Here is a 27,525-nt window from a genome sequence, read left to right as displayed (position 1 = left end):
TATGAACAAACTTATTTACTAACAAAAAAATTAAAAGTATTTTTATTTAATAGTTAAATTGTACTTTCCCTTTATAGGAACTAAATCCATATTAAAAGTTGCATTAACTACTTTTAGAGTGAAAAAAAAAACATTTTTAGGTTTGTCAACTGCTATTTTAGTCAACCATAAGTAAAATAATTTAAAGAAACAAAATTGATAGATATGTGGATCATTTTATGGATTAACTTGTGTTAACAAATTTGTTTTTCAATACTTGAATAATTGAAAATGTCAACACTTTGCACAAGCATGATGTTAAAAGCAAAATGTTTCAATAGTACACATAATAAGTGCAAACTGCAGGATCCAGGCAAATGTTTTGTTCCAATGGTGGCTATTAGTGTTTGCTCTCATACTAGCCATTGATCTACCATTGCAAAGATCCACCATCATAAGTTTTTTGCAAGCAATACATTCAATGGTTTAAAAATTTGGTTCTTGGAACAAATTTGTGGTTGAATTAATTAAATCATCATGTTGTACTGAGTTTTCTCTACCTTGTACTTGACAATACTTTGCATGAATTCTCCTATAGGGAAATTCTTTTTGCACCTCCATGCCTTATTCGTCACTTTTATAGAAGAAGAGAAATGATAACTGTATCCTCTTCTTCATCGAGCACCCATTTTCCCCTTCTCAATCGTACATTGTCTAAGAAATTTAATGTATTTTGAATTCTAGAATTTAGAATACAAATGTATTATGCATTCTAGAATTTGGAATACAATGTATTTTATATTTGAATTTGGAAAAAATGTATTATGGATTTTACAATTTATAATACAAACCAAAATTTATATTTTGAATGTGGAATCCATAATTTAAATTTGTATTTGAAATTGTACAATTTAAAATATAAATTTTGTATTTCAAATTCTTGTCAAATTTTTTATTTTGGATTGTAGAATTTAAAATTTGAAATTTGCATTCAAATTGTAAAATTCAAATGAACTATTTCAGTATTTTTTTTTAAATATGGAGTGTCAAAAGAAACTATAAAGATGCAGGGAGAATTTGCCCATCCTCTATTATTCCTCGAAGCTTTGTTGCAAGCCCAAGGTCATCCGAAACCACCCTTACAGTTAAATTTATAGGGATGTTTCTTCGTACACCTCAACAAATTTCTCCCTGCATCCCATTATTTTTGAAAAATACAGTTTTACCACTTTTAAAAATAACTTTCAGATTACTCTTTCCAAAATATTTCTAAAACACATTTTGTGAATTTCAAATTTACCAATTCCAGAAGTCAAAAGATATTTATTCCATAATAGTTTTTTTTTTCTTCTAGATTTCCTATTTCAGAAACATTACGAAACACCCCTATTCAGAATCACCCAAAACTATGAAAGGTAATTTGGGTATTTCAAATAATGTAGGATGCAAGAAAAAACAAATAAACGAGATAAACTACAATTTATGCTTTTATAGTATTCTACTTAGTTAAACTCCTTTTTTCTTAAAGTGAAAATTAATAACAAAAAAGTGATTAATTGGAGCGTGATTTTAATTATTATAACATTTTCAGTATAATCCTAACTCCTGGGAGCTAATTAATATCAAAAAATTATGAAATTGGTTGGAAAATAAAAAAATTACACCGGCTTAAGTGCTGTGTTTGCTTTTTCTCTTTTGGGAAAATCAAGAGCTGAATTGTTTAAAATATTGAAATTTGTTTAAGAAACCGAATTTTTTCAATAAATACTTTTTTGTACTTTTAGTGTTTGTTCATCTAAGCATTTATTTGACTCTTGATTTAATAACAATTTGTTAAAAATATCATTTTTTTTATTAAAGAAACTTTTTTATAGATTAATATAGAATACCTCGTACGAATATCTAAACAAGAGCTTTCAATTTTATTTAGATCCACGACTTAATAATATTTGTTATAAATAGAAGTCCTGAGTTTTAATATCTGTGGTCCATACCGAAAAAGGAAAAAACAAAACATGTTTCTAGAAAGTTCGAATAGAATAGTATAGGTAAGAGGTTGCAATCGCATAAGTGTTGAAAAGTGAGATTTTCAAATTCATGTTTTTTCTAAGCTGCATTAAGGAAATAGACGTGGGAGAACAGATTATTATGTGAGATTTCCACCTGACCTAATTTCGTGGAAAGATACTTCAATCACTTAACAAATTAAGAAATGTGTTAATTTTAACCGGACTAATTCGTGTGTTAATTAAGAAATATTGAGAAATGTGTTGAATGATACTTCAATCACTCAACAAATTTTAACAGGACTAATTCATGTTGGTGTGTCCCTTATATATCACTCTCTTATGTGACAATCTCACGAAATATATATTCCCACATAACGGAACAAATAAAAATTGAAATAAATCATCTACCAAAAATGATTCAAATCAACCAACCAATCAATGCTCAGCTGAGGGAGTTCATGAAAACTAGAATATATCCATATTTCTGATAGTGCAACTTATGTATATACACACAAGAGCATTGAACTCCGATGAGATTTCTGAAAAGGCACTCATCACGCTTGAATCTCATTTGCCTTCACAAATCTCCCTCTCACCCTCTTTCTAGTATCAGCCCTGGCCTTTCTTGATTCATAGCGAATGTGCTTATCATACCTGTGCAGAGTATGATGCAGCAACTTTTAAATAAAGATCAAACTAATACCATCTTTCTCAAAATTAAATCAACTGCATATATAGGTTTCTGAACATATGCTCACTTGCATTTGCTACTTGTGTCAAAATTTAAAGAGTTTAATTTTTATCATTGTAAGAACCTTTTACACATTGTGAATTAAATATGAATCATGGTACGTATGGCTTTTAAACTAATTATGAAAGTCAACAAAATTAACATGTATACCAATTTGTAATTAGACGATAAAAAAATGCATACACTATTTCCTTCATATAAAAAGGAAATATACCTTCGAGATTTCTTCTTCTCTTTGTAGCGTAACATGGCATCACCTCTATTCTTAGCCAACTCTTCCAAGCTAACCCTGGCTTGTAAGGTGCTAACATTTGCATTCCCACCCACTAGATTCTCCATGACTACCACGTTGTTGGTGGCACTATACGGTATGGATTCTAACAATTTGGACTCTGTTGATAACCCACCTCTAGCTTCCTTGTTGCTTTCTTCTTTCTTCTTTGCGTGGCTTGATGATGACTGATCCGATTGGTTCTGCAATTTTTGTAAGGATCAACAGTTTATTATTTACTGGTTCTCCACAGATTAAAAGGTTAAACTAAGCAAGAAATAGAAATATCTGACAAACAATGAATGAGAAAGGCCAAATCATAATGGGACTTTACTGCAATCATTGCGTAACAGTTCATAACACAATAAATTGTAGAAAGCACCCATGTGAAACATGGAAATAGTGGTTGTTACATACTATCATATACTCTACGCATCATCTGGCACTTGGGAATGAGAAGTATGATGATTCCATCTGCGGATTTTAAATGATATGGATGCAGCTGTTAAAGTTTAAATACAGACAAATAAAGTTGGAAGACTCTGCATCTTTAGCAATTAAATCTTTCCGTCGTCTATTGTCCCTCCCCATGTGAAGTCTGTACACTAAATCAAAAGCAATGAAGGCCCACAGTTTTGTCAGTACGTTCAGAGTTCAAAGCTACTAACCCACTTCTACTGCAACTTTTTTTCAACATTGATTTCTTTCAAAAAAAGAAATCCACAGGTTCACTATAATTAAGGTGTGTCAGAACCTCACATATTTCTCAAAATGATTGGAAGACAAAGAACCCTATATAGCATTTGCATACTCCATCAACCTCCTTAGATAGCCCAATCAACTGCATCACCCATTCAAAATCATTTCATCACACTCCCATAAACAGTTGCAATCCAATGACTCTCACACTACAATAACAGCAGATTATAACTTCTTGAATTGAACAAGCCTGTAATTTGTAAACTGCATGTCTTAAATCAGAAAGCTCATTAATCTATGCGAGCAAATTTTATAATCTGGTGTCAAACTCCATTAACTTGCAATACATCAAGCTTAAAAGCACACATGGCAAAATTGAAAATCATTCAGCACAAGTAATGGCTTACATTTCTTGATAGAATATCATCACCAGTCGAGTAATTCATATTGTGCACATCCTGAAATGATTTTGGAACTTCTAGACCATCAAATGTCACCACTCTTGGTTCATCACAACCTCTTGATTTCTGTAATTGAAAATCCCACACCTGCATATAAGAATAAAAAAATAAGCACTAATTATGGCATAAGTTTCACGTCCAAGCCAACTCTTCCATATTTAAAATTTAAACGTGCGGATTTTGATTGAACCAGTTCACCATAATTCAACTGCACAGTGTTACATAAAACGGACATAACTACCGGGCAAAGATAAGAACTCGAAGACTTTTTTAAAGTGTGCCTAATCTGCTTATTTAGCAAAAAACAACATTTTTTTTTTTCAGATTGCTGAAACAAAACAATTATTTTATCTGAGAAATAGTTCGCAAACAGGAATGATGTCAATGTGAAAAGGAAACTGCTTGTACCCACTTAGATTTCCTCAATCATGTGAAAAGAAAACAAAAGATAGTTACCAAAATGACAATGCAAGATGGCATACAGACAATCAACCTTCTACCTCTAACTAGAAGCCAGTAATTATGCCACATTGCAATTGTGTAATCAAATTTGCAAAAAAAAAACAATATATATATATATAATCACAAAATTAAGCTATTAATTGAATTAAAAAAGTAACCATGTTTCCCATCCTAATATTTATTAGAATTCAAATTGAAACTAAAAGACCATTAAGTAATATGAAACAACTACGTCTCAAGTCACCCATAACTCATTGGTTCCTTAAAAATGGCTTCAAATTCTGTTTCGTGATGGAAATTAGTCACCAGCAAGTCGAAAATTTTAATTTATTATTGTAAATATATTCTAAATATCAACCATTATCCAAAGACTACCTTTTAAGAAGTTTAAAAAAACCATTTTGTTCTCATCAAGATCAATCATAACTGTTTCTTCATGGACATGCTCTACCGTATCCCAAAGCTGAGATGAAGCATAACTATGCACTCTTTCATTATATCTAATAAAAAAAATCCCTTATAAAATTCCGTAGCTAATAGTGAATGACTCTCACTTGAGTAAAATTGAAACTCCCTTGTGTTCAATGCACTCTGTATGTATAATGTGTTTGAATATACATTTTCTTTTCATTCAGTAAAATTTGGAAGGTAAAATGGAAACCTGAGGAGACTGATAGTTGGGATCAAAACTCCAGTGAAGATCTCCTGCTTGGCCTCCGTAACCGTTATCGTTACTTTTGGCGGCGTCAAATTCAGATTGGGAATCGGGCATCCCGAGCAAGGACGTGAACGGCGTCTGCTGCAGCAACATCTCATCGACGACGTCGTTTTCGGAGTCGAACCTGAATTCCCCGGTCTCAGCGCACAGAAACTCGTTCTCGTTCCTCCTGCGCGCGACTTCGAGGACCTGCTCGTAGACCTCGTCGCGGCAGTTGGAGTGGCGGGGCCGCAAATCGAGGCCGAGGGCGGAGGCCATCTCGGGGAGGGAGGGGCAGCCAGAGAAGCCGTGGAGGCGGTGGCGGTGGTGGAGGGAAGCGGGGGCGTTGGCGTGAGCGTCGAGGTCGCAGGTGTGACAGAGGAGGAGATTGTGGGCGGAGCAGCGGACGGTGGCGGCGGTGTCGCAGTTGGCGCAAATCTGGAAGCGGACGTGCTTGAGGGAGAGGGCGTTAGCGGTGTGGACGTGGTGGTCGCAGAGGAGACAGAGTTTGGCGGAGTCGGGTCGGCAGAAGAGTAAGGCGGGTTTGGAGTGGCAGTAATCGCAGGGCAACATGGTTGGTTAGTTAGAGAGAAGGGTTGTTGTTTTGGTTTGTGTTAGCGAAGGGAGGAGGAGCACATGATAAGCATGGGGAAGGTGGAGACGCAATCTCAAGTGAGGGATGGTGGGGACACCGAGGAGGTGGAATGGAAAGATATTTGATCACTTTTTATGTGTGATGTGTTAGTGTGACTGTTGAGTGTTGAGTGTTGAGTGCGAGTCTAAGTGAGTGTGTTTCATGCATGTGCGTGCGCCACCTCTTTTTGCACCTCCTTTCCTCTGCAAACTTCCCTCTTTCCATTACCTTTTGTTTCCGATAACATCTGGCTCGGGCGCCCGTTCCTCTTCTTCCGCACTGGGCCGGCCCATTCCACTTCATCTTCCTCCTCCTTCATTTCCTTCGCTTTAAATATTAAAACCACATCTATTTTTATTTTATTCAACATTTTACAACAAAAAGTTGTTAAATAAAGATCTTTTTTCATAAATTATTTATTCATTTATACTTGTTTACACATCCATAAATAAAATATGGTTAAAAAATATCATACACACTTTTTAATATATTTTCAGAAATATAAATATATTTCAATTTTTATAAATCAACCTTAAAATAGTCCTAAGATTCATGCATGATCGTTAGTTACTGACTGACTTTAAACATTAACATGATATTTAAGTATACAACTAAAAGCAGCATAGTATGATTCTTAGGCTTCTAACTACAATATTTAGAATTGAGTTGTTCATAATAAAACTAGGTATATTATATAAGTTTTAGTTAATTCTACATTATTTTATGTTTAAAATTTGACTTTTCTCAACTGATTTCAAGTATCACAAGTAGATATTCTTATGATTTTTTTCAAAGATTTTGAGTAGTTTTTATTAAATCTCTCCGTTAATGATCATATTTCCTTTTAATAGATTAGATTCTCAAGAGAGAGTTGTTACAAGAGATAAACTATAAGAGGGGGTTTGAGATGAGGGGTTTGAATTTCATCCCAAAACTTCAATGTCCCAAATGTCAAGTATTTAGATTTATTGGGTAATGAAAAAGAGAAGGAAGATGAACACCCTTGAGGTGCAGTTTGCAGTCCGGCACGGGTCTAAATGATTTTATTTTTTTTGCAGTGTAAGGTTATTGTGACCCGTTTTATCTGTTCTTTCGTTATCTTTTTCATTTACTCTTTTGTCTTTCATTTTTATTTGGTCCTCATGTCTTTGGTAGAAAGGGGTTTTAAGATAACCTTGTGCCCTTGGAAGTTAAAAGTTGTTGGTCAGGCCATCACGTAGAACTTGTCTATCATATTGCCAATGCCTTCCTAAAAGAATATGTGTTGCTTCCATTGGCACAACATCACATAAAACCTCATCTTGATACTTTCCAATAGCAAAAGTTATGAGGAGTTGTTTATTTACCATGATTTCTCCTTCGACACTAAACCATTGAAGTTTATAGGGCTTTGTATGAGAGATAGTGGGTAATCGAAGCTTCTCCACTACTCTTGTACTTGCCACATTAGCACAACTACCCACGTTTATTATCATGGAACATAACTTGTTCTTGATAAGGCAGAGGGTGTGGAAAATATTTTCTCTTTGTGTGTCATCCAAATGTTTTGGAATTGTTCCCAGCATTCACCTTATCACCAATAAGTCACCTTCATAAGGAAATTCACATTCATTTTCACAAGGGGATTTTAAAGCGGTAGGGGAATTAGAGTGAGAAGATTGATCATTATGGTCACTTACGACTATCCTCCCCTTAACCATCATGATTCGTTTTGTTGGAAAGTTGGCAGCTATGTGACCAAAACCTAAGCATTTAGGTTGTGTTTGGATTAGGGAGAGGATTTAAGGGAGTGGATTTGTAGTGATTTAAGAGGAAAGTGTAAAGAAAGTGAGGTTGTTTGGATTATGGTATATTATAGTGGATTTGTGAGGAAAGTTTATTGAAGTTTGTGAGTGATATGATGGTTGTAAGAGAGTTTTTATTTTGTTTTTAAATGTGTAAAATGTAAGTTTACAAATTTACCATTTTTCTAAAAAATATTTAAATAATAACATATGAGATATTTTTTGTGTCAATTTTAGTTAATTAAAATTTTATAAATAAATATAAAAAATATTTTCATAAAATCAAATCAAATCAAAATTAAAATTAATTTTTATTATTGTTAATATTATTATTTAATAAATTTATTTTAATTATTATTAAGTATGTAATTTATATTTATTTTTATTGTTTATAATTTATTATTATTAATATATATATATATTATTATTTTATATGTATAAAAGGTCAAGGGTAATTTTGACTTTTTCGTAATATTATGTAAAACTTTTTTGGTTTCTTTGTTTTTCTTCGCTGCAGATAGAAGATTGCTTTTACTACTTTCTCACAAGTCATTGTTTTTCTTTCCTCACAAATGAACAGATAACAAATGCACATTTTGATCGCTTTTCAATCCGAGTGAATAAGCATTAAAGTATTTAGTACTTGAGGTTTTGGTTGGCGATTTTGTCCTAGAAGGAGAAGGATGTTCATTTTGTGGGGGGGATTATTTAGAGGAGTTAGAAGGATTATCTTGCACTAGTAGAAAAAGGTAGATTAACGACGGTTAAAATCAACATTTAAAGACGGTTCCAGAACCGTCGTTAAAAGATATAGGGTTTTCACGACGTTAAAACTCCTACTTATAACGACGGTTCCCCCCAACCGTCGTTATAAGTGGTTTCTTGATTTCGAAGACTTTTAAAGACGGTTCCTCTAAGAATCGTCGTTATAACTATGCTTTTTTTAAAGACGGTTCCAAGTGGAACCGTTGTTATATGTATAGATTAAAAAAAAATTATTTTTAAAAAATCTCAAACAACCTGCATAAAGTTTTCAATTCCAGAAAATAAAAACATTTAAAAAATCTCAAACAGCCTACATAAAGTTTTCAATTCCAGAAAATAAAAACATGTCAAATCATAATTTAAATATAAAAATTTCATACAACAAATTATGACATTTACAAAAAAGTTTGGTAATATATGAAAAAATTTGTCATTGTAATGATTTATCTATACTAGAGTGTTATACATGGTTACAAAATACTTTGACCATGTTGTTCTCACATACTCCAATGCTTCTAAATCTAGCGGGTGTTGGTCGTTGAAGAACTGTGACATTTGAAATATTTTGAATTAGTGCATAAATAATAAATCTCAAATTTTAAAGTGTTTATTGTATTGAGGTATTACCTTATCCCAACCTTTCTTAATTTCAGCTTGCAAAATAGTCAACATCCACTGCATAACATAATAACCGCACTCATAATTTTCAGGTTGCCTGTTGGACTGCATGTGAAAATAAATGTATTAAATGAATGAGTGAAACACATTAAATTAAGTAAACAAATATACTTTAAATACCTTAAGGTACATCCAAGTGAGTTTTTGTGCGTTTGAAGTTCTCCTCCCACACAACATATTATATCCAGAGTAAGCACTAAAATAATAAGATTTCATGTTAGAATAACTTTATATAATATATAAGTAATAATAAATGTTAAATGAAACTGTCGTACCTATCTATAATGTTTTTAAAATAGGCAGGAGGTTTTTTATGCAAGGAGCAAAACCATGCAGCGGTATGATCTTGAACAGATATGATCAATAGTTGTCAATGACGCCTGTATAACAAATAAGTTAATTAGTTTCTCTTATTTCAATAATTTATTAAAACTTATTTAATAAATAAGAACTTACTCATGGATGTACGGAGCAAAATAAATGTGTTTTCCACCATTCTTTAAGGCAGTGGTGATGTATGTTTGTGTTTCCGACTTCTTGTTTCCAATTGATTGAGTGATTTGAGGGTCTAAAAACCCATATATATTGTGTTTCCCCTCATCAAAGCATAATCCAGAAAGATACCTAAATTTCAATAAGTTAGTACTAATATATTTAATAAATCAAAAGTATAAAGATTTTAAAATTTGAACTTACATCATCCATAATTGCAGAACTGTTATGTTAATCTCTTGATCTCCGGATGCAAGGTCCAACAAATCAGACATGTGAACGTACAACGGTAGATTATTATGCCTTCCAAATACATTGACATCCCATGGAACCTCTAAGACGGTTGTATCTAAAGTTGTAGCAACTTCCACCAATGCCGCCAGAGGATCATCAATGGAGACTACTTTCTTCTTTCCCAGAGGCAGATTTGTCTTAGGTTCCTGCTACTCATCAAAACAAAAAAATACTTAAATTAGTTAGAATGTAAATATATCTGATATATAATTCTATTAGTATTAGTGCAAATATATACCATAGAGTCTATAGGTCTGACGAGATGTCTAGGCCAGGCAACGAAAGTATGTAATGCCTCTGCCACAATTGTCACCTCTGATGTCGGCACAGGAACTGCAAGATCACCATAAAGGACCTTCTCCACCGTGACCTTCATGAAATTAGAAGGAAGAGGCACATTGTGTAACATTGTGACCCCTTCATAACACTTACCCAAGGCAACGAATCGGGTCAAAGAATTACACTTAACATATAATTCGCATTGGCTAGTTGAGCCAAAGTCATCCCCTGATAGATCAACTGCCGAACAACTCCCTTTAGTGCTGACTTTCTTAATAGGAGGCGGAGGTGGTTCATCTTCTACCATAGTAGGTGGTTGCTGTGAGTGACCTAAACCCTCCCACCGCTTTTTGAACTCCATTTCCATTCGCGCACTAAACTCCTCCATGAAGCTTTCTTTGCTCTTGAGTTACCTCAGCCTTTAACTGCTCACGTAGTTGTAGTAAATACTCTTGGCTAGGTTCATTGGACAATTGTTCCTTGTTGTGTGATGGAGGTCCAAAGTATGACCGAATCCCAACCCCATATCCAGCTACACAAACACGTCCAGGGTGTTCAGGTCGTTCGAGAGCAACATTAAGAATATCATTGCGACCACATGGTTTAAAAGTCCCCTGTGTTGATTGCTCATTAAGAGAATCCTAAAACAAATGAAAAGAAATTGACAAACTTCAAAACATTGAATTTAAAATAACACATAGAATTTAAAATAATACATTGAAAAGAAATTGTCAAACTTACAATGCGTTCAACTGTTTGTTTTGTAGACTTAGAACTCCATGTCCCTAATGTGTTTATACGGGCACCCTTCCACATCTCATGTTGGAGTGGTGGGGATGGAGGTCTTAAAGAATCTACACTATTCATTTCCTCAATGGAAGTAGAACGTGCTTTAATATTTTCTTCAAGCATCTTCTGCTCTAGCAACTTATAACCACCACGAGACAATAAGTGTGGGGTATCATTATGTGCCTGATTGGCTTTTGCTTTGTTCCGAACCTCCTATCATAACACTCAAAATTTAGTAATACGTTAATATAAACTATATTGAAATATAAAAGTGATACTAACCTGCCATTTTTCAGTTTGTCGAATATTGACAAACTGCTGCCAAGTTTCTTCATCAATGGATGCATATTTTGCACAAGGATTTTCTTTTTTCCTTTTCCCATATATATAATTTGTTGTCAATTTTGATTTGAACTGACGAAACTTGACTCCCACATCTGAAAGAACCTTCGCTTTCAAGGTTTCCACATTCGGGATGTTGTAATGCGTCTACATTGTTTGAAAGAATTAGTTCATAAAAAAAAAACAAAGTATAAAAAGAACTTTAGATTGAGCACAGTAAAAACATTTACATACCAGAATATCTTGCCAAATCATGTTTTTCTCGTGGTCAGTCACGTGATCCCAGGACTGAGTTAAGATAGAGATCCTTTCACGAGATAGTACTCCGAGATAACTCCTATATTTCTTTGCATGTTGCCCAGTGGGCACACCAGTGTGGATATCAATAGACAAAGGTATTTTGTCATCTTTATTTATCCTCTTAAACATATTCTTTAATCTTGTAGGTCCTCTACCAGTTTTTGAATGGGAAACTTTATCATCTGCCATGTTCCTGTTATAAAAAAAATATGATAAGCATCAAGAATATGAAATATATTGTAAAACTAAACATGAATCACATGTACATACAAATATATATTCCTTCATCATGATCATTTCGAGTTGCATGTACAACATCAGCAACATCCTCATACTCTTTATTGATGGTCGTTCTTGTAAGTGATTCAATCTCACAAATGTCATTGTTTGTATCTTCTGGGTCATTATGTTGTTTTTTTCCATGTAGCACAACAGACCAGTGGTCAGACGTAGGATCTTGGATATAGCAAACTTGGGAAGCTTGATGTGCCATTATAAATGGTTCGTCATGATAACCTATCTTTCGAAAGTCAACCAAAGTCATTCCTGATTCATCAACTTTGACACCAGTCTTATTGTCAACCCACTTGCATTTGAAAACAGGTACAGTAAACTTGGTATAATTAACTTCCCAAATCTCTACTATGACACCATAATAAGGCATTGATCCCACAACATGATTTTGATCCTTTGCAGTTGAAAACTGCATAGACTCTGCCTCCAAGGTGACTCCGCTATTTTGCACTGTACTCCTATCATCTCGAGACTTTGTGTAAAACAAACAACCATTTACTTCATAGCCAGAACAACATAAAACATCAAATTTGAGACCGTTTGCAAGCCATGTTAATGTTTCAGATGCTGATGGATCATTCATTATTTGTTGCTTAAACCATGACATGAAAGTTTTGTTATGCTCAATTAACACCCATTTTTCTGATTGTCTTGGATTTTTATATTTGACAATGTCTTTGTGTGTATCTAAGTATGGTAACACCTCATCAGTGTTATTCAAGATATACAAGTGTGCTTGCAGAACCTCTTCTCTAGATTTGCTTATGACATGTACACCTCTTGAAGATTTACTTATGAATCTATGAGAGTGCCAACCTTTTTCAGGAACTCCTATACATTTGGCTTTTGACATGTACTCGGAACAAAACTCAATAGATTCTTCTGAAATGTATCTTTCAATAATGGAAGCTTCTGGACGACATTGATTCTTCACATATCCCTTCAAAATCTTCATGTATCGTTCAACTGGATACATCCATCGCATATAAACTGGCCCACACAATCTGATTTCTCTTACAAGATGAACAACCAAGCGTACCATAATATCAAAAAAAGATGGAGGAAAAAACATCTCGAGTTGACACAAGATAACAATTATTTCTTCTTCAAGTTCATCCAACTTCTGAGAGTCAATCTCTTTACTACATATCGAATTGAAAAATGAACATAGTCGAGTGATTGTATGCCTAACATTTTTGGCCAAGATTCCACGAATAGCCACCGGTAGTAATTGTTGCATTAGAACGTGACAATCATGTGACTTTAAGCCAATTAGATTCAAATCATTCATAGATACAAGACTCTTCACATTTGAAGAGTAGCCTTGTGGTACCTTAACACCTTTAAGACATTCACAAAAACTTGTTTTCTCTTTCTTTGACAAAGTGTAACACGCTGCAGGCAAGTATGTACGTTTACCAACTTCTCTCGGTGTCAATTCCTCTCGTATATTCATCTCAATCAAATCCAGACGTGCATTCACACCATCCTTTGTTTTGCCTTTAATGTTCAGAAGTGTTCCTATTAGACTGTCACACACATTCTTTTCTATGTGCATTACATCTAGACAATGTCTGACATCTAACTTACACCAATACGGAAGATCAAAAAAGATTGATCTCTTCTTCCAGATTTCATTCACAGTTTGCTTCTTCTTCATTTTTCCAAAAGTCACATTAACATTTTTTATCTTTTCATAAATTTCAACACCACTTAAGGGAGTGGGACAAATGTCATGTTCTTGGTATCCGTTAAAAGCTTTTTTCAATCTACGATACGGATGATATTTCTTTAGAAATCTACGATGCCCAAGATACACGGTTTTTCTTCCATGTTTCAACTGCTCATAAGATGTCTTGTCTTGACATATTGGACATGCTCTATGGCCTTTCACACTATAACCTGACAAGTTCCCATATGCAGGGAAGTCATTAATAGTACAAAACAACATCGCATGCAATCGGAAAGATTCATTCTTAAACGCGCCAAACACATCAACCCCTTCATTCCACAATAATTTCAAATCTTCAATCAATGGATTAAGATAAACATCTATGTCATTTCCAGGTTGTTTTGGACCAGAGATCATCATAGATAACATCATGTATTTGCGCTTCATACATAAAGCAGGAGGTAAGTTGTAAATTACTAACAAAACGGGCCATGAACTATGATTACTACTTAAATTTCCAAAGGGGTTCATTCCATCAGTTGCCAATCCAAGTCTTAAGTTTCTTGATTCTTTTCCAAATTCAAGAAATTCTTTATCAATATTCTTCCACTGCAAAGAATCAGCAGGATGACGAAGTAATCCATCACATTTTCTATTATCTGCATGCCACCTAAGGTTTTTAGCGTCATCTGCATTTGCAAACAAACGCTTAAGCCTTGGAATTATTGGAAGATACCAAACAACCTTAGCAGGAGGACCTTCCTTTGTCAATTCATCAATTTCATCATTCTGGCCAACCTTAACCTTATAACGTGACAAACCACACCTGGGACATTTTCTTAAATCTTCATACTCATTTCTGTATAAAATACAATCATTAGGACATGAATGTATTTTTCTATACTCCATACCCATTGGACAAAGTATTTTTTTCGCCTCATAATTTCGATTGGGCAAGGTATTTCCTTCTGGAAGCATGTCCTTAAGCAATTGAAGCAATTCTGTAAAACTTTTGTCGGTCCATCCATTCATTGCCTTCAAATTCATCAACGTTAACACTGCTGATAATCGTGTGAAGTTAATTGAACCATGATACAAAGGAGTCTCTGCATCATTAGACATATTTTCAAAAACTGCATTAGCAAATGATTCTGCTCCCACATCACGAATCATGTCTTCTAATCTATCATCCATTGAGAAATGAACTTCCTCCAAACCTTCGTGCACACTTGGCAAGTCTAACAATTCACCATGCCACGTCCATGTTGTATAACTTTTCACAAATCCATCACACAAAAGATGTTCTCTAATTTCAGAAACAGTCAATATCCTTCCATTTAAACAATTGAGACAAGGACACCTTATCCTTACTCCATTCTTATAACTAACAGCATTTTTTTCTGCGAATTGTATGAACTCTTCCACCCCTTTTTCGTAAGTATCACTTATTCGTGGTGTATTAATCCAACTCCGATCCATAGAACTGCTAAACTAAGAACCAGTGGGGACTCAGAACCAATGCATTCAATATGTAATCATTAAAAAATAAATCAAAATTGCCGAACGTCGGACACCTCCGGACTCCGAACCAATGCATTCAATATCTCAAAACACTATATAATCATTAAAAGTTAAATCACAATTGCCGAAGGTCGGACACCTTCGGACTCAGAATCAATTCGTTCGATATATAGAATCAATACATAAATCAATGCAATACTAACCTCAAAAGAAGCGCAATCGCGGTCGGAGGATAGTCAGGATTATCGGCCGGTAGCGAAAGCGGAACGTGATCGAGGGTTCGGCCAATCGTTCGCGCAGCCGCGCGGTTCGGTCGCAGGGTGGCGCTGCCGTCGGTGTCGGGGGGTCTGTCGTAGGGGCGCGCGACGGTCGGTGCTGCGGGGTCGGGCGAGCGGGGGTCGCGGCGGGGGGTTCGGCGCGCGGGGGTCGCGGCGCGGAGGGTTCTGCGCGGAGGGGTCGCGCGGCAGGAAGTCAGTCGCGGCGCGGGGGGTCGTTCGCTTTCGCGGTGGGCTCGGCGGTTCGGTGGAGCGGCGCTCGAGTCGGTCGCTTCGAAGGTTCGGTGGCGCGGTGTCGGACGTTCGGTCTGATGGTCGCTTGGGTCGGTCGCGGCGGATAGTTCTGGAAGTTGCATGGTGTCAGCGAATAAGAGTGGAACCAGGGTTTTGAAGAAGAATGAAAATTAAGAGGCAAAGTTTGAAAATTAAATGGCACTTTTAAAGACGGTTCGAAGTGAACCGTCGTTAAATGCTGAAGGCTGCGAATTTTAAAGACGGTTCATCATGAACCGTCGTGGAAAGTGAAGTTTTAACGACGGTTCTAGGAATGACCGTCGTTAAAAGTGAAAAAAAAAACGTAAAAATTACGAAGTTGCTACCGCGTCACTTTTTACGATGGTTCTTTTCAAACCGTCTTTAAAAGCTGTCGTTAATGAAATATTTTGTACTAGTGTTGTTTTGAAAGTTGATTTTTACCCTTCCAAGTTGAGTATAGAAGCCATCATTATGAGTATTTTTGAAAGATGTTTTCTTTAAAAGTTGTGATTCAACCTTGATGGCTAGGTGAACCATTTTTTCCAAAGAGGTATACTCATTAAGTTCTACAACATTTTGAATCTCTCTTCTTAATCCACTTACAAAACGAACAACCTTTGACTCTTCATTTTCATGCATATTAATTTTTGTCAAAGTTACTTCCAAATCTTTAAAGTATTCATCTACACGCCTAGGTCCTTGTTGAAGTCGTTAGAGCTTCAACAAGAGTTTCTTCCTATAATGACGAGGAACAAATCACGCATGCATTCCTTTAAATCGCACCAAGAGACCACGACTGGCCTTTTGTTCAAACCCATGTCCATTACAACCTGATGTCACTGATGCATGGCATAGTCTACGAATTCTAGGGAAGCTAACTTAAATTTTTTGTCGTCATTGACCTCATACACATTAAAAATTTGTTCTACTTTAGCTTCCCATCCTATATACAAATTGGGGTCACTTCCCCCGCTAAAGCTAGGTAGTTTTACAAACGAAAAGAAAAGGTTATGGTGGTTGGTGTTTATAGCGCCTCTCTTCAAAGTGATGCACTCTCCAATCTTGGTCGTCTTCTTGACTCCCATAGTGCATGTAGTTTCTAGTAGCTCTGAACGGCTCCCAATTCCTTTCTCAATTTTGTCTCACGTGTGCCTTTTGAGGTGTTTGTGGCTTGGAAGATTCACCTGAAAAGAAATTAGCCATAATTGTGCACAAGGAAACAAACAATTAGTGAAAAAATAAGTTAAAGTCTCACTCTCATGTATCACTCAAGAAAGATTTGCACTCAAAAGGGTCTACACTTGTATCAACACCTCAAGTGAAAGATGACAAAGCTCTTACACTTGTTCACCAACGTACCCCAAAAGAAAACTTAAGAAACAAAGAAAGACAAGCGAGAAAAGCTTTAAAACAAAGAAAGTGAAACCAAAAGGAATTAAGGTGAACACAAAACTTTGAACAAGACAAACAAGAAAAAGACGAAAAAGACGCAAGAAAACTTACTTAAACTTTAATTATGAAGATTTGAAAGATTTTGGAAATTGAGAAAGCAAGTGGGATTAAACTCCACAATTACGAAAACAATTTGTCATATAGTTAGAACCCCTTTTTGTTAGTGAAATTTGGAAAGTAAATGCACTTGAAACATTTTGTGTTGTTTTTACTTCTTCTTTTTTTTCATTTTTTTTTTTTGTCCTGAATAGACTGATTCAAATTTTCAGATGACTTTATGCATGCAGATGGGATTCACTTTTCAATTTTCAAAAAAAAAATAAGATACTTGGATTCAAGTTATATGAACGCTTGTAATCTATATTTGAAATTAAATCAACTGTTACTTTAACAACTTCTAATTTGGTTTTAGTTCTACACAATTAAAATAAAAATAAGCAGAAAAGATGAAAGACTCCTAGAACACTAAGAACATCAGACACAAGCATATAACTTGAGGGAAGGCACCCTTTATATAGGAAGGAGTGACATTGAGGGAAATATGAGTGAGAGGTAGAAAAGGAAGGGGAGAGGGGCTACCTAGAGTGTTGATCATGGTCAAAACCATCTCTTAGGCATAGCTTCTAGAAGTTAGGGCTACATTCTATGTCCCTTTCTTCAAATCTCATTGTACCATTCAGTTCATAGAAAGTGAATAAATGAGTATAAGGATCCTTATGATCCATTACTATGACTAATGGTTACTGAATAAGCTAAAAAAATGTTGGCATTATCTTTCGTGATCTTGTTAGAGCGGGCATGACTATGCTTGAAAAATATTTTGGTCCCTATTGAATAACATAGTTGTCCAAAGTTCTTCTTGAAGGATAAACAACCATTAAACCTTCATTGTTTCTATTTTTAGTCATATCTTCAATTTGGGGTGTGTGAGATTGAGAGTTAGGTGAGGTAGGATATGATCCTTTTTTTCGAATCTCTTTCGTTTTATTTGAGCTTTATTCTTTCAGATCTTACAATTTTTCAATATCATTCTCAAATAAAAGATTTTCTAAAAAGGACTCGCCTCTTGTTAGCATGCAAGTGTAATAAAGAAACATTTTTCAAAACTGAAAACAAAAATTAAAGTAAAAAAATCTAAAAGAGTTAGTGGTAGCAAAAAAAAATATTTTAATAAAATAAAATCTAGATCTACAGTTAGATGTTAGTTATTCACAAAATTTACAATAAACACTTCTTCAAAATAAAAGATAAAAATACTTGATAACAATTAATTTCTCGACAACAATACCATAAAACTTGGTGATGAGTCTATATAATTATATTTCTTGTTCAATCAAATTCCCTTTTTTTACTAAGCAAGCGAACCAAGTCAACTATAGTATAGTCAAAAGATTGTCGAATTCACGTAAGATTAAAACTACCATAGGATACTAGCATAAACACAGACGTTGTCACACCTAGTGTATCCACATTTTTTTAAATATTTTTATATAATAATATTATATTATAAGTTTAATATTACATTTATATGATAAAAATATTATAATAATATATGAAAAAAATAGAACTAATTAAAAAACCTAAATTTTTCAATAATATATAGATCTATAATTTTAACAAATTTTATATAATAAAAAGAATATTACAATTAATATATGATAAGAAAATATAACTAATTCAAATAACTAACTTTTATCGTGATACATAATTATATGATTTTAAGAAATTTTATATGATAAAAAATATTACAATAATATTTGATAAGAAACTATAACTAATTTGTGCAGTAATATAAGGTTTTAACCAATAAAGTTATATGGATTTTAACAAATTTTACATGATAATAAATATTACAATAATATATGATAAGTGGTGATTGATCGACTGAGTCAAAAAACACCTCAAGTCACGTAATAAATGACAGTAATGACAGTTACAATAACACTTAATATGGGAGAAATATATCTGACAAATCAGCTAAATATTGATTAACCGAAAGATGGTACAAATATTCTTCACATATTTTAACATACCGATATACCTCCCTATTAATCAGGGATCACGATGCACATCAGTGAATAACTGATATCCAACCCATCACAACAAGGACTCATAACCAACACTATAAATAAACCCTTTGTGGAGGTGTAAGGTACGATTTAATCAATTACTAATATACACTCTTTACACAGAGTACTTACTTAATCGTCGGAGTGCCTTCTTCAGGTCATTCCCGACAGAGCATCAGCATTTGTGGAAGGACTTGAAGGAAGGAACCATAGGATCACCGACATGTCAGCAATTTTACAACCGGTCTCAGGTACTATCTAGGCCCTTTGCCTATACAAGTACAATTGGCGTCCACCGTAGTGTCAAAATAGTAATCAATTTCAACATCAACTCCAAACTAGCATGGAGGATATGCGTAAAAAAGGCATGGATGATCAGTAGAGGAACGAAAAAGAGGTGCGCCTTCTCAAGAAGCAGAATAAAGAGTTAAAGCAGCAACTCAATGGACCCGAACGAGAAGAGCAGTCTCGAACGCAGACACATCAGAGCTCCAGGCGAACTGAGCGGTCCCACCCGGCCGATGATGATGAGGATCTAAAGGACATCCTCACATAGTACTTGAGACTGATCGTACAATTTTTGACGTGTCAGTGATCCTCTGGTTCCTACCTTCAAGTCTCCTTCCACAAATGTTAATGCTCGGTCGGGGGCTAACCTGAATAGGACACTCCGACGATGAAGTAAGTCCTTTGTGTAAAGAGTGTATATTGGCAATTGATTAAACTGTATCTTACACCTCTGCAGAGGGTTTATTTATAGTGTTGGTTATGGGCCCTTGTTGTGATAGGTCGGATATTAGTTATTCACTTATGTGCATCGTGATCCCTAATTAATAGGGAGATATATTGGTATATAATTATGTTAGAATATCTAAAGAAAAATTGTACCATCTTTCAGTTAATCAGTATTTCACTGATTTGTTAGAGATATTTACCACATATTTCGGGATATGAATGTGACTCATCAAGTGTTATTGTAACTATCGTTACTATCATTTATTGTGTGACTTGAGATGTTATTTGACTCGGTCGGTCGGTCACTAGGGCTGAGACGAGCTCATCCGATTTCGACCAGTACACTTGCCCCTCAAGCTCGAAGAAATTAATTTCTAAAAAGTCATGAAATGACCGTTGGAGTTCCCAAAGTGAGACATGACTGTTAGGTACATTAAATATTGTCAGAGATGTGATTAACACTTTTTCGAAGTGTCATCTGTTCAAACCAAATAATCTAACAGTTGTTGATATGTATCAGTTCATATGCCATACAATGTGTGCACTTACATGGGAATTGATCCAATGGTCTGAGAGGTGAGTTGTTGTATTCTCTCTCCTCTTTACTTTCTGTAAGATAGCAAAGTTTGTGAACTTTGATAAGTTTACTGTCTTACCTGATGTTTCTATAGTGCTTTGAGCGTGATCTGAGTGTTAAGTATCAAGCAATTCCCTGTCAAAAATCTTGACGAATTGAGGAACCGAGCAACTAAGTTCATGTAGATAGAGGAATTGACCAACTTTTGCAGAAACGTTTGATCCGAGAATGGAGGAGATAAAGGGAAGGAGAAAGACAGAGGAAATCGATTTACCTCTGGTCGGTTAGACAGGTTTGGAGAAAATAGAGGACATCGGTTTCTTAGTTACACCCCATTAAACGTTGCAAGGGGAAAAATTTTGGACGAGGCACTACAGGCCGAGTTGATCCCTGTTGAACATGGGAGCTTTGATGTGTCAAATCCACATGAAGCCTGAAGCTGTGCTGCTTTTTGGTTTGGGTTTAGATTAGCTTGTTTAAAATCTTTGTTAAGATCAGTTCTTAATCCTACACAAAGCTTGATCAAACAGTTTTAAAGAAACTTAGTGTTTTTCCAAGCAAAGGGAAAATAACTGGTTGATTCATCAAGATAATCGGTCGTTTGTCACTTAGCTGGCTTAAGGTTTTGAAATTGCTTTTTGAATTAGTTATGCAACTGCTTGACTCATTCAATCGGTTAAATCGTGGTTTCAACTGGTTAAATATGTGTTTTCATAACATATTTTTGAAAACTTGTTTTAACTGATTCAGCTGATTAAATCTGCCTTAAACGACTACATTTCAAGTGCTATAAATATAGCCTTTCTTTCAAAGCAAAATACACAAGAAAATACAAGTTTTGATACAGATTTGAGATCAAAGAAAGAGATTTGTTTTTGAAAGGATTTTTTCAAAGTTAAAGATTGTTATTTCTGGTGCTGTATTTTTTGCTTTGTGTTTTGGCAAACTGACTTCCTTATCAATTATTTCTCAAAGTAATTTCATTCTTGGCTTAAAAGTTTGCGAAAACCCTCTTTAAACCATTCACCCCCCTCTAGTTTAAAGCCATCTATTCTTACAGATGGGTCCTGCAACAGTAGATCATGCGGTGCAGAAGTGGTGCTCGAAAGACCAGGTGACGTTCTTCTCAAGCAAGCATTGAAATTGGAATCCAAAACATCAAACAATCAGACTGGTTATGAAGCCATTATAGTCAGTCTCAATCTATTCCTAGATTTGGAGGTTAAAAAGCTTATTTGCAGCAGTGACTCCCAACTTGTCGGTCAGCTCAAGGGGGAATTCAAAGTCAAGGAATCGTTTCTCCGAAGATACTATCATTTTGTTCATAATTTGATTGCCAAAGACAATGAGACGGCATACCGCCCGGTTTCTTCTTATTGACTAGGATCTCTATCGCTGAGGATATACTCGGTCGCTCTTAAAATGTATCTCTCCCGACCAAATTGATTATGTCATGCAAGAGATACACGAGGGGGTATGTGGTACTCACTCGAGGGCAAGAACAATGGTCGGTTAAGTATTAAGGGCAAGTTATTATTGGTCGACTGTGCAGGGCGATTGTACAAATTTTGTTCGACAATGTGTCAAGTGTCAGGAATACGATAGTTTATCTCATCAAAAGCCCGAGAACATTCACTACATTCTCTCCCATTACCATTTGTGAAATGGGGAATAGATATTATCGGACCCTTTACTCCAGGTAAGGGGCAGTGTAAATTTCTTCTAGTCGGAATAGACTACTTCACCAAGTGGATAGAGGTCGAACCCTTGACAACCATCACAATATTGTGTGTTGTTTTGGGATTGGTCATTAGCCAACAATTCATTAAGTGAGGGCTGACTAAATTTTATAAAGAAATTGATATTAAGCATATCACAAGTTCAGTAGATCACCTCAAACTAACGGACAATCCGAAGCTATGATAAGAAAATAGAACTATTTAAAAAGAAAAACTAACTTTTACAATTCTATGAATTTTAACAAATTTTATATGATAAAAAAATATTACAGTGATATATGATAAGAAAATATAAATAATTCAAAAAAAAACTAACTTTTATAGTAATACATGGTTCTATGATTTTTTTTAAAAAAATACATAATTAAAAGATATTACAATTAATATATGATAAAAAAATATAACTAATTCAAATAAGTAACTTTTACCGTAATACATAATTATATGACTTTAACAAATTTTATATGATAAAAAAATATTATAATAATATATTGTAAGAAAATTTAAATAATTTTTACAATAATATAAAATTTTAACCCACATAATTTTATGGATTTTAACAAATTTTTAATGATAAAAAATATTACAACAAATATATGATAAGAAAATAAGACTAATTGTAATAATGGACAGAAGGTAAGTGCTACGTGTCACCCTGCCATTTGACAGTCTGTCGTCATGGAGCTGTGGGTGGATCCTACTTTCGTTTGAGAAAAAATGCAGTTAATCTTTAAACATAAGTTGAAACTCGAAAATATTTTAGTTATTTGTTAATTTTAGAATAAATAAAAATATAAATAATTCAAATAAATAAATTTTACCATAATACATAGTTCTATGGTTTAAAAAAAAATCCATAATTAAAAAATATTATAATTAATATATGATAAAAAAATATAAATAATTCAAATAAATAACTTTTACCGTAATACATAATTATATTAAGTCCTATAAAGTTTTAATCACCATAATTCTATGAATTTTAACAAATTTTATATGATAAAAAGTATTACAATATAATATATGATAAGAAAATATAAATAATTCCAAAAAACTAACTTTTACAATAATATAAGGTTTTAACAACATATAATATGATAAAATAATTACAATAATATATGATAAGAAAATAAAACTAATTAATTATTGACGAAAGCTAAATGCAACGTGTCACCGTGACACTTGACACTGTGCCGTCATGAGGTTTGGATGGATCCAACTTTTATTTGAGAAAAAATGCAATTAATCTTCAAACAGAAGTTGACTAAACAGAAGTTGCAATTAAGAGATTTTACTTAATTTTTAATTTTGGAATAAATAAAAAAATTGGAATTATAATTTCATGTTCTTTTCAAATTTAGTTTTTGGTCCAATAGTTCCAAAATGGTACGCGTTTCAGTGGTGCATTCTTCCTACAACTATTAATAATAAGGAAGACGATAATTTAACTTAATAACAAATAAAATAATTTAGTTAAAAATTTAATATAAAATGAATTTTTATCAAAGAATAGGATTTCAGATATATATCTTATGAGACATTTGATTTATGTAATTATCCTGTTTCATGACTTTTGAACAATTAAAATATAAAGTATAACAACTCCACTTATTGTTACATCATGGGGGATTAGACTGATATATTAAATCGATACTCATTTTTGTATGAATAATTGTTATTTTTAAGGATAAAATTAAAAATAATGTGTACATAAAAAAGAAGAACCATCTTTATATATTTTTATAGATAATTATTGAAATAAAAATATACTAATAAATTATAAAGGATAAAATTGAAAAACTAAATGTATAAAAAAAAATCCTTTATATATTGTTATAGATATATTATAAAAATAGTATTAAAAATTATCAACCATTATTTTTTTAAAAATATGTTATTTAGATATTTTAAAATAAAGAAAATTATTCAATTATTTATTTTATTAAATAAATAAATTACTTTTTAATTAATACAGCATAAAATTGTCCAATTTAAAGGTGATAATTTTATTGTAGGTAGTTTTTTATTATAAGTAATTATTTTAATTTTAAAAAAATTACTTAAAAGATAGGATGATACTATTTATATCCACATAATCTCTTCATTAATGTTATAGATATGTTGTTTTATTTTATTCAAATTTATTGGTTGTTATGATAAAAAATATATTTTTCAAGAATTTAAATCAAAGTAGAAATAGATAATATATTGGTACTTAACACTGATTCAAGTTACTACAATAATTTAATATAATGTATATATTTAAAAATATATATATTTATTAGAAATTTTAGGTTTAATTTGATAAAGATAAAAGATACAAATATTAAAAAAGGAAGAGATTAAATCCAAAGCAACCCTAGAATTCCAAAGCCCATTTGCCTTGCCCAGATCAGAAAACACAACGAAACCACATAAAATAAGATTCCCACGTTGTCTTCTCTTCCCATCTCTCTGTCTTCGTTCCTCATTGACTCTATCTCCCTCTCTAATCATCTACTGTGCCAATGGCGGATCCAATCTCGAGGACTCTGATCGCGTTTGCGCTCTTAGCTTCTTTGTTGCTGTCTTCACACGCTTCCTCTGACGTTCCCTTCATCGTCTCTCACAAGAAGGCCTCCCTCAACAGACTCAAGTCTGGTGCCGAAAGGGTCTCTGTCACCATCGACATCTACAACCAAGGAACCTCGTACGCTCCGATCTACCACCCATTTTCCTTTTTTCCAATTTTTAATTTTCATTCTGTGGGATCCCAATTACCCTTTTCATGCATGTCCTCGTTAATGCCTGGACTAGAGTTTAGGGAATTCTAATTTCGTGAGTATTTTTATGATCGTGTTTGTGCTACTTGGCTGCTGATGGATGTTTGTAAAGATTAAATATTTAAGCTGGATCTTGGGTTTGCGGTAGGGGAAATTAAGAAGGGTAATTTTTTTATCAGTTTCGAAGAAGCTTTGTGTGATTGAAGTTAGAGACCTTTTATTTATAAGCAATTTTTAAGCATATGGGGCACGCCACTTTTGCTTGTATGAGTTGGTAAGTGGAAACAAGAGTGATTTTGCTCTTATGGTTTTGATCTGATTGATGAGGAAATGGAGAGTTCCTCTACACTTTGATGATGCTTAATTTGATGTGAAAAATTGGTATTTGGTGGTTTGATTAGGATTTTGAGGGTATTCAGTGTTGTTACCTGTAATTTGATTAGTGGGTGTTCACAAAATTAGGGGAACTGCATGTTGTATTGCTTAGGATAGATACACCCGGCACCTTTCAATTCAGTCAAACAATGAGAATGGACACTGAAATAATGATGAGAATGAACGCTAAAATGTGTAATCAAACACGGTTAGTTTGCTGCCTTGACGTGAATTTTCTTCGATGTCTGTCGTGGACAATGGTAGGTTAGTAGAAAATGGTGTCAATCGATAAGATGGGCCTCTGTGTGCTGTCACTCCTGTTGTATCGTGGGTTTTAATTTCCAGTCTTGTAATCTGAGTTCCTCTGTTTATCTCTATAACATGAGAGTTTAGCATGTTTATTTCCTTGTTATAAATTGCAATTCCTTGTCCACATGTTGAGTTGCTGAATTTACGATTCTGTTACTAAAAAATGAACAATATATTTCATGGTATCTATTCGTAAACTATGTTTTCTACTGAATTTTACTAATCTGTTTCATTCTGCTGTTTCAAAGGACGGCATATGATGTAAGTTTAAGCGACGATAGCTGGCCAAGTGATGCTTTTGAAGTTATTACCGGCAAGACTTCAAAGTCATGGGAAAGGCTTGATGCGTGAGTTTCCTATGTTTTTCTGTAACTTCTTTTATTACTTGTGATTTTCCCATACTGTTTTTTTTTTCATATCCTCTTACAAATGAAATACACCCTTTTCAGTGGTGGCATCCTTTCTCACACATTTGAGTTGGAGGCAAAATCAAAGGGATTATTTGCTGGTGAACCAGCTGTGATAAAGTTCCGTGTTCCCACAAAGGCTGCTTTGCAGGTTAATATCTGTTGTAATTGTTGTCTATCTCTAGTTTTTTTGTGAGAAACCTTTTTCTTATTATAATACATTTTTGTTATTAGGAGGCATATTCAACTCCCATATTGCCTTTGGATGTTCTTGCTGATAGACCTCCGGAGAAGAAGTTTGAATGGGTATGTTTCCTGTATGCTTGAACTTCACAGTTTCATGAATCAATATCAATTGCTTCTGTTGACTGATGTGTGTTACCTTCTGTTTTCGTGTATTCTGACCTGGTTGGACGGACGATATCTCAGGCTAAGGTATGAACAATTATCTTAATGCCTCTATATTTGCAATTCAAAACTATGCAAAGGACATTTTGGTAGTTGATTTTGCTTGTTACTGGTGGGGCATGATTACATAGAGCATAAAGTTTATGTGTTTGGCTTTTTGCTTAGTTGTGCATTTTTCTCCCTGGATAGATGTCTTATTCCTCAAGAAAAGAATGCAGTCTTTGATATATTTTCAATGAAATTCAGTGCAACCAGTTTGTTGAAATGATAAATGTGTGATTCATCTAGAAAATAATGCAATCTTAATTAATGTGAAACTGTTATTGTCCACAGAGGTTGCTGGCGAAGTATGGATCTCTAATCTCAGTGGTGTCCATCATTGTGCTGTTTGTATACTTGGTGGCTAGTCCATCAAAATCGAGCACAAAAGGAAGCAAGAAGAAGCGTTAATGATTGGGAAATTACAGAGTTTGGAGGCTAGATCATGATATTCTGACTGTGGTCAGTTTTTAGCTGGTTGTTGGACTTTTTTGAATGAATGGTTAAATGAGTTAGTGAGAGAACAATTTAATTTCTTGACGGCATAGCCTAAACAGATTTTTTTGGTTCTCACTGAACGGAATGTACTTTTAGCTAGCAATGAAGTACTTAATTACCTCATCTCCCACCTATTTTGGTTTTAACTTTATTCTCATCACCTTTTTAACTTCCATTTTCATTCCTCTACCAAATCATACCATGCCCATGCTCAACTGGGATCTTTATACTTTCTCTCACCGTTTCCACCTATTACTGCTCAAGTTTGGTTTTTGCTATTTGCAGAGGGTTTACATGTCTTCTGATTTCACAACTTAGTTAAAATCTTGTATTTTTCCTATACTTGCAAACTGTACAGTAGATCTTGATGGAAGAAAATTTGAAATAAACATTTTGTGTTGCAAATGCTATTTCATGCAAATCATCCTGATTGTGGAACACGAGTTTTTCAT

General features: G+C 34.0%; 3 protein-coding genes across 5 annotated transcripts; 1 reads left to right on the top strand and 2 right to left on the bottom strand.

Annotated features, from left to right (window-relative positions):
• Positions 1-2,350: 2,350 nt before the first annotated feature.
• On the bottom strand, positions 2,351-6,163 carry LOC137813634 (zinc finger protein CONSTANS-LIKE 14). 3 transcript variants are annotated; one of them, XM_068615985.2, is made up of 4 exons: positions 5,294-6,163; positions 4,117-4,257; positions 2,954-3,213; positions 2,351-2,642 (listed from the first exon to the last, which is right to left on the bottom strand). In XM_068615985.2, the coding sequence occupies exons 1-4, from the start codon at positions 5,900-5,902 to the stop codon at positions 2,543-2,545; spliced, it is 1,110 nt and encodes a 369-aa protein (XP_068472086.1). In that variant the 5' UTR covers positions 5,903-6,163; the 3' UTR covers positions 2,351-2,542. The 3 variants fall into 3 exon arrangements, with proteins under 3 accessions (XP_068472086.1, XP_090156843.1, XP_090156841.1); XM_090300717.1 differs by lacking the exons at positions 2,351-2,642; positions 2,954-3,213 and adding exons at positions 3,429-3,615; positions 3,770-3,851 and having other exon boundaries at positions 5,294-6,154; XM_090300715.1 differs by lacking the exons at positions 2,351-2,642; positions 2,954-3,213 and adding an exon at positions 3,429-3,851 and having other exon boundaries at positions 5,294-6,154.
• A 4,466-nt stretch (positions 6,164-10,629) lies between these two features.
• LOC137815545 (uncharacterized) lies at positions 10,630-15,131 on the bottom strand. The gene is made up of 3 exons (XM_090295743.1): positions 13,278-15,131; positions 11,056-11,257; positions 10,630-10,787 (listed from the first exon to the last, which is right to left on the bottom strand). Exons 1-3 carry the CDS (start codon positions 15,129-15,131, stop codon positions 10,630-10,632), a joined length of 2,214 nt encoding a protein of 737 aa, XP_090151869.1.
• A 9,478-nt stretch (positions 15,132-24,609) lies between these two features.
• LOC137813633 (translocon-associated protein beta (TRAPB) family protein) lies at positions 24,610-27,196 on the top strand. The gene is made up of 5 exons (XM_068615984.2): positions 24,610-24,964; positions 25,970-26,068; positions 26,171-26,279; positions 26,363-26,563; positions 26,870-27,196. Exons 1-4 carry the CDS (start codon positions 24,783-24,785, stop codon positions 26,453-26,455), a joined length of 483 nt encoding a protein of 160 aa, XP_068472085.1. The 5' UTR covers positions 24,610-24,782; the 3' UTR covers positions 26,456-26,563; positions 26,870-27,196.
• Positions 27,197-27,525: the final 329 nt, after the last annotated feature.

This window comes from Phaseolus vulgaris, chromosome 1 (genome assembly GCF_051622355.1).
Source record: "Phaseolus vulgaris cultivar YP4 chromosome 1, ASM5162235v1, whole genome shotgun sequence".
In the NCBI taxonomy this organism is placed as follows: domain Eukaryota; kingdom Viridiplantae; phylum Streptophyta; class Magnoliopsida; order Fabales; family Fabaceae; genus Phaseolus; species Phaseolus vulgaris.
This window is presented reverse-complemented; position numbering and strand designations above follow the sequence as displayed.